This window comes from Gossypium arboreum, chromosome 9, assembly GCF_025698485.1.
Source record: "Gossypium arboreum isolate Shixiya-1 chromosome 9, ASM2569848v2, whole genome shotgun sequence".
NCBI classification, from domain to species: Eukaryota; Viridiplantae; Streptophyta; class Magnoliopsida; order Malvales; family Malvaceae; genus Gossypium; species Gossypium arboreum.
In genome coordinates this window covers 886,058-894,289 of record NC_069078.1, presented here as the reverse complement: position 1 = coordinate 894,289, position 8,232 = coordinate 886,058, and the positions used below count along the sequence as shown (strand labels likewise).

The following is an 8,232-nucleotide window of genomic DNA, read 5'->3' as shown; positions in this document are numbered from 1 at the left end:
AATTTAATTATCCTTTTCAATAATTTAATATACATCAACAATTTAATCTTAAATTTTAAAATTCACTTAAGATGAAAATATTGATAATAACATTAAATATTAAAAAATATAAATAACATGATATCACTAATTCATACAATTCTTTCTTTAAGAAAAAAATATTTAATTTAATTTAATACTAAAATTTTAATTTTGAATTTTGAATTTAATTAGAAATAACTCACATTTTGGTTCTGAAACTTTTTTCAACAAAAATTGTTAAAAAATAACAAGTACCTATAGTTATTATTTAAGCCTAGAATTACAATTTATGAAAAGTTACAAGTATTTACATTACAGCCAATCAATGGTGCAAGTAACCAAAAGAATAGTATATTGAAATTATCGTCTCTTTTTGCGGTAACTCCGCTGCAGTTTCCATGACCAAATCATAAGGAACAATACGAGAGTGGATCCCATAGACAACCAGAAAACTACCAACCATCGTGGCATCGGCTTCGGGTATAAACCTGATGGGTAGGTTAACAATATCAAATTAAATGATTAAAAAACCAACTCTTCATAAAATATTATATGGGGACTGCAACATACCATGTCCAAACTTGATGCATAGGAGAAGCTCGATGATGCAAATCGCGAGAGAAAGCCAACAAAATGCTCCTACCTTTTTCACTGGTTTACTGAAAGGGGAACAGGAATATTGTCAATATTCTGGCATTGTATGTACATGTCAGAAATAGAGAAAGAGAGAGAGAATGAGATAATACCGGTCTTGAAGGTATAAGTTGTACTCACGAATTGTTGGTATTGCTATTAGCCACCACAAAATCAACCTATAGACAATCACAGGGTTTCGAGGAGGAATCCAGAGACAAAACTTTAGAAAGAATGTATTAAGTTCTACTGTCAAGAAGACGATAAAAAGGCTGAGAACTTGAATGAAACGCCATGGACCAAGCAAGGGGTGCCATTCATCTTTGTCCCACTGGGCTGGCGTAAATTGTCCCAATGTTCGTTTCACCTAACACCAATGACCAATCACCATTTCATGACTTGGAATTTTTAACAAACTCTTATCAAACCTGAAGAAACACAGTAAAGAAAGTAATTACAGGTCAAAAAACATACTTTGCCAATAATGTTAGGCTGGCGACTTATTCCAACCCACTCGTAGGTTCTGCCGTCAAAGTACCTAACAGTATGCATTCCAGCCCAAATACCTACAAGAAAACCAAATAGGCTGAAGAATCATATTAAGGCTTTGTTACCACACCAGGAACTAACAACAAAATAAAATTATATACTCATGATAACACAACAGACTACGACTTTGAGATCACATGAATAGAATAGAAATGCAAAACTGTTATTCCCACTTAGGTTTCACATTTCATACAACTTAAGGAGTATGATCATATGTAGGGCTATAATAAGGGTTTTCAAATCCACATCTGTCATACAAATAAATTAGGCTGGGAACCTGAGAACTATTCTGTGTGAGAGGAATTATCAAAGCACAAAATATTATCCTTACCAAAAATTAATTAATTTTATCACAGTATAAAACTTGCTAGAAAACATTTGAATAATTGAAAATGGAACTTGGAAAAGACCATTTAGAAAACAATTTAACCAGCTAATAATATTGTTCAGTTGCTTCATCCCTTTCAGTCAATTCCATATGCTACAGCCTTAGGCACAACAGTGATCAAAGGAAAAAAGAACATATTGAAAACAAAGGGTAAATAAAATGGCAATGTGGGATCTTACCAAACCAATTACATGTAAAAATATCAAGAATAATGCTGTCCCACCAGCACTCATTAAAGTTGGGTAGCATGTGTCGGAAGGTAAGCTGCATATGGCATAATAATAGTCAGTTTATTGATGTAAGACAGACCACACATACAAGCATTAACTTGTCAATAGTAATACTTCTAAACGGGAAATGAGAACAATATGAAAAACTATAAGCATGTCCTGTAAAAATCTAACCTCCATAAACTCAAATCCAGTTGAGAGGACCCAGAGAAGTGGCTGATTGCGGATTAAAATGGCCTTGCCCCACCAACCTAAGATGTGGGCTAGAACAAATTCATCAAATAGAGTTTCCTATAAATTGTTTTTTTTTATATGAACAAAATTAGAATTGAGAAATAAAATACCACAGCCATTGCATCAAGAAAGACTAGCTCAAGTATGCATTAAAATAAATACCTAAAGAAAAAGAGGTAAAAGAAGGAGAATAAAGTAGAGCATTCAGGTTGTGCAAGAAGATCCATACATAAACATTCTTAAATCTGCTAGAGGGATTTTCAGGAATATAAATGCGACAATCAGCACCATAGGATCGTTCTGGAAGCTCTGCATGAAGAAGCAAATAATAATGAAGAAACTTTATTATAAGTAATAACAGCAGAGCAAATATGAAACTAAATATATTTCAGGGCCAAAAGCAATACCAACACCAAGGTCAGGATGGAGAAACTTCATGAATTGCCTAGCATCATCACGTGTCTGGAAATGAAATTCAGAGCAACCATCACTAATCATTTATTCAACTTCAGATGACAGCATGCATGTCTGCATGTATATGCACAGACAGAAACATTCCAGAACAACACCAAGTTCTGACCCCTTACAGACACACACACACACACGTTTCACTTTTTCTCATATGTATGTGTGCTGTATAGAGAGTATTTGATGTTTGTAAGTAGTGCATCTCAGCTCCTATTTGCAAGGCTGAGCAACTTTTGATAATTGACAACATGTTGACATTACCAAATCTTTAAATTGTGAAGGGGCAGGGCTTTATGCTAACAAATACAATTAGCCGGGTTTCCTATGTGATCAATTAAGATTCCAGGTATAGTACATAATGTCGACCAACAAAAAAAAAAAAAAGGCTACAATAGACAAATGCAAGTATGTACACACGATGTACAAAAATAAATAAACTAAGCAATGGACAATATTACAATATACATAAAGAAAATAAATAAATAAATAAAAGCTGCACTGGGAAACTAACCTGAAAAAGCAAAAAAGTGAGTACAACAAGGTAAACAACAGCCATTCCATGAACTAAACGCCAAACTGCAGGATGTGGCCGAATAAGGACCCTGCAAAGAAGTTTGACTTTCTTTAAGTGCCCAGAGCAATAACACTAGCAATCCATTAACCGTAGTAATAAGAAATGCAGCTGACTAGAACATAGCTTTGCAAATAAAAAAAGATTAAACTCCAGAGTCATCCATAAACAAATTTATAAAATTCCATCACCATCTTCTCCAGCCGACACAATCATAAAAGCGTTGCTTTCACATCATGAAAAGTATTTTTGACATAGGACAGATATACGAATACATATTTCAACTTTAAATCTCACACCCTGCCTCCCCTCACTCCTTTATAAGGTTCAACCTGTTTTGAAATGTAAAATGTTGAACAAATAAAGTCTCCCAGGAAATAAAATGTGAACATGTATACAAAAGCAAATAATGATGACAGAGAGGAGTTATTTTTCAGGTCATCATAATATGGAGGCCACATAGATGATGCATTTCCTTTAAGACTAAGAGACTCCGATTGAGAATCATTGACAAATCTTGAAGGCAGAAATTTTCAGCTTTTATCGTGAAAGCCTCTGATATTGAAAGAGTATATTTTATCTATCTATTTATCTATATATACACACAACTGAAAGGAAAACTCAAAAGTCTGATTCTAAGAGGTTACAGAAGAGAATCGAGTCTGTAGCTTTCTACTTAATGAACCAGAAGAATTGTAAAATCAATCAATACAACATAAATTACTGTTTTTAGGAGTGAGGGGGATTTATACCTGCTACTAAATAGTAAAGAATCCATGTAAAACAATTAAATAAGTGAAGCCACTTGGAAAATAAAATGTGAACATTATGCAAAAGCATAGGATGATAGAGGAGTTTGTTTTCCAGTCATCATAATAGAGACCACATAGACAATGCATTTCCTTTAAGCCTAAGAGAAACCATTGAAAGTCATTGATAGCTTTTTAGGAAATTTCTTAATGAACCAAAAGAAACATCAATCAATACCAACATTTTTTTTTCTCTCATGGGAGGGGGATTTATACCTGCTACTAAATAGTAAAGAATCCATGTAAAACAATTACATGAACGAAGTCCTACAGAAGAAATCAATCTAATAACTTACGTAGAAGGAGCCTGCAGCATGCAATAAGTAAGAAAAACTGCAATCATTGCCCATACACCCCTATAAAAAAGAGCACATGTGAGATACTTAAAACATGTCAGCAAGTAAAAAAGAAAAGACATAAAACACCATTAGATATAAATAGAAACCTTTTTACAGATGTGACAAGATCACCAGATTTGTTGCTCTCAGGATCAAGGGCTCCACTTGCCCAACTGTGAAACATATAAAGACCAAATAAATGAGTGCTAATATAAAAATTGAGACATAATTTACATTAAAAGAAATAAAGAAGTTTCTTCTTTAACAAAAAAAGGAAAAAGATACATACTCAGGTTATTTATAGATTTCAGCCATGTATCTAGCAAACAGAACTTAAACAGCAACATGCAAAACTAAGGACATGGTGCTGGATGCAACTAGTAGAAGACAATGATAAGAAACTATCATTGTACTAAATTGATGAAACTGTATAATGACCAAGCTGCACTCAATAGATAATCCCAATTGTTTCCCTTAGATTACAATGACTTTAACAAGGTCAAAATGGAAAAAGAAAAACAACTATAGCTGAATAACATACAAGTTTCGGTGAGATTTTCTTAAAACTTTGAAAAATAATCAACACCGAAATGTAGTCATTGTAACAATAGTGTCCTTATTAAAATGCAGCTCCTTGCTCACAATACCATTTGTTTCCCTTAGAGTACAGTGACTTTAACAACGGCCAAACAGATAAAAAGAAAACAACTATAGCTGAATAACATTAGTTCAGTTATAAAACTTCAAAAACATATATGTAAGTTTCCACAAGATTTTCTTAAAACTTTTGAAATAATCTACAACTCCATAGAGTCACTGTAGCCATAGTATCCTTTAAAACACCAAAGGAAGCATAATATTTTCCAATGTAATCTTGCCATCCTAAACATAGTACATGCAACGGAAACAAGTTCCAAAATTAAAAACCATAAGCAACCATATGGTTGATGGCACCCAAAAGATTGACAGCCATTCACAACAAAAATAAGCGCATAAATTCAAGCCAAGAACTACAAATTCTCGCAAAAAAAGAAGATTTTGTGTTATTGAAAGATAAGCTACCAACAATATAAAAGATGTCTAAAGCTAAAATGGGGGAAAATGCAGAATTTTCAGTTGAGTTTATGCTAACAAGAAATATATATTAAGCAGGGCACTTACATTAGAAAGCATGCGCCAACAAATAAAAATGAAATAGTACGAGGCTTGTATGCCCATGCAGTCCATGGATCTAACTCATCAATGGAACAAGATAGATCAGGATCTCCATTTTCCTGAACAAGATGATCCCTTCTCCTCAATCTCCTATGACCATCAGGTTCCATAGGCTCTGTGTTTCAGAAATACAACTTGCTTACCTGCAGAACAAAGTTATAAAACATCATTAGTAATATTTACTTAAGAACTTCTAAAAATGGCAATCTTTCAATTAATAGTAAGAGAAAATCTAACATACATTACTGTATATAAATAAATTGGTGACAATAACTAAGGGCCAGTTCTGCATTGCTTTTCAAAAGCACTTCTGGCTCCAAAAGCACTTTTGAAGAAAAGTCATGCGAGAACAAGTCGCTTTTGGCTGAAATTTTAGCTTTTCAAAAGTGCTTTTCAAAAGCACTTCAAACGGAAAAGTTAAAATTTTAGCTTTTCCTCTCCCAAAAGCACTTTTAGTGCTTAATTACTTTTCACCCTTCAATAATAGAGTACTTCTCTTTTTTTCTTGGTACTTAATTACAAATGTGTTAAAATCATTAATTAAAAATAAAAAATATTTTTAAAATACTAATTACAAATATTTAATAGTTATATTTAAATATTTAAAATATAGTTTATATACTCTAATTAAATTTTATAAATAATTAATATTTATTGCTTAAAATATTTAAAATTTATATTTTATATATTAAAATATTAACAATAAATTATAATATATTTTTTATATTCTTACTAAAATATAATAATATTAACTAATTTAAATATTATTTAAATGTATATTTATTACTTGATAATAACATGTCTAAAATGGACATTTTATTTCTCAAAAGCACTTTTTGACAGCAATGCTAAATACTCAAATTTTAAACCAAATTTTTCAAAAGCACTTCTCAAAAGCACTTTTCCACAGCACTTCTCAAAAGCACTTTTCAAAAGTATTGCCAAATTAGCCCTAAAAGTACTAAGCCCAAAGGAGGGCATTGATAACATATATGAATGTGAAATGCAATAAATTCATTCACCAGATCTAGCATTAAAAGAACTTGTCTTATTAACCAACTTTAAATAGGGCAAAGCACAACCTTAATATAAGTGTTGAAGCATCTTCAACGCAAAGATTACATAAAACCCAAACTCACACCAATACAGTTGGTGTGGTGGCATAGTCAGTTTATTGTGTCATCTTAATTCTAGGTGATGATTTGGCCACTACGGAAGCTATAAGCATTGTAATGAAGCATTTAATTCGCAGTACTACCAAAGACAAGCCACTACCCTAGTGAAAGATGCGAAGGAATAACCCACAAAGGATGAAAGAAAACAAAAACCCTCCCCAGCTATGTTAATCACACTCAAGTGCAAGTGTCGAATATGAGTATGTATCCTACATGAGCATTTTCAATATTTTTAAGTTTTTCTATATATTTGGAGGCTCCATAAAGGATCCTCTCTCCATGCCCATGCCCATATATGTATTGGAATGGATATTTCAAGAAAAATGAAAAAGTCAAAGGAACATAGCACCTTAAAGCTATGAGTCCATACAGCTTGCCCAAGAATTGAAACTCCCATTCAACACCGGTTCATATGATGTGACAATCCACTTTACTAAAGAGCAAGTGATATTCTACATGATAATCTATCAACCACATTAATTATTAAAACAGTTGCTTTATTATCTTTATCATATTCAAAGCTACCGGTCATTTCAACCATCAAAAAGCAAAAGATTTCATGACAAGATAAAAAGATCCGAACTTCAAGCTGCTTCTCAAAAACCTCCTTTTCAGAAGAGAATCTTTCCAAGGACCATCATAGTAGATTTTAGCAGCTAGAACATTAAGTACTTCTCACATTGAACTAAGAAATGAACATTTTAGATCGTTACATCAAAACCCATAATGGAGATATCAAGTTCAGCAAGTATTTAAACCTCTTTAAAACAGAATATTAGTAGGTATATAGGCATTATGACACTTGAGATATATGCTTGCATTTTTACGTCTTAGAAAAACTTCAAATTCAAACAGAAAATAAACATATAAAAGGGAAGAGACAACAAATTCACCATGATATCTAGACTTAAAACCTATGAAACACCGACACGGCTCTTCCCCTCTCGTACCGGTGTCGTACATACGCCCGATACGTACGGGACACGCCGAAATACGTCAAAGAAAAAAGAAGTTGGACACGATCCTGACACGGCTCCGGGCGGCGAGCAGATGAAGAAGAAAAAAGAGGAAGAAGAGTTGTGCGGCAGAAAGAAAGCAGTGTGTCTAGGGTTGATTTTTTGGTTTATTAAACTCAGTTTTAGCTGATGAGCTTCGGGTGTATTTCTGAGTTCGGCCTTTGGTTTTTTAGAGGCTTATAATATATTCGAGTTATTTATTTAACTTAAAATATTTTAATTAATTAAGATTAAATTAACAAATGCTACTGTTATTTTAACATAAAAAAAGAATATTTTTTTATTGTGGAGTTCTATCCTACTTGTATTCTCATTTTTTGAAAATAATCCTATTATCCCTACTTTCATAGCTTAAAATTATTCTTAAGCCTGGAAGCCAAAGTAACACTATAGAAAAGGAAAAGAACATATGCAAATAAACCTCCTAAAGATTCCATCCCCACTATATAAAGGCAAATTCCATCTCCACTTTCTCTTAACAAAACAAATGCAAATTCCTTTTTGATGCTGAAAAAAGAAGAAGTAAATAATCACTTATCACTCACTTCTCTATATTTGAAGGTCAATTCCGAAAAATAAGTTTCA

At 32.6% G+C, this 8,232-nt stretch overlaps 1 protein-coding gene across 2 annotated transcripts; it reads right to left on the bottom strand.

Moving 5' to 3' along the window:
• Positions 1 to 184: 184 nt before the first annotated feature.
• LOC108454295 (CDP-diacylglycerol--serine O-phosphatidyltransferase 1-like) lies at positions 185 to 7,852 on the bottom strand. Of its 2 annotated transcripts, none has more exons than XM_053019051.1 (13): positions 7,582 to 7,852; positions 5,403 to 5,599; positions 4,349 to 4,414; positions 4,200 to 4,259; positions 3,035 to 3,125; positions 2,463 to 2,517; positions 2,285 to 2,364; positions 1,996 to 2,112; positions 1,771 to 1,855; positions 1,129 to 1,220; positions 768 to 1,021; positions 592 to 680; positions 185 to 509 (listed from the first exon to the last, which is right to left on the bottom strand). In XM_053019051.1, the coding sequence occupies exons 2-13, from the start codon at positions 5,564 to 5,566 to the stop codon at positions 382 to 384; spliced, it is 1,281 nt and encodes a 426-aa protein (XP_052875011.1). In that variant the 5' UTR covers positions 5,567 to 5,599; positions 7,582 to 7,852; the 3' UTR covers positions 185 to 381. The 2 variants fall into 2 exon arrangements, with proteins under 2 accessions (XP_052875011.1, XP_017608200.1); XM_017752711.2 differs by having other exon boundaries at positions 7,525 to 7,848.
• Between the last annotated feature and the right edge of the window lie 380 nt (positions 7,853 to 8,232).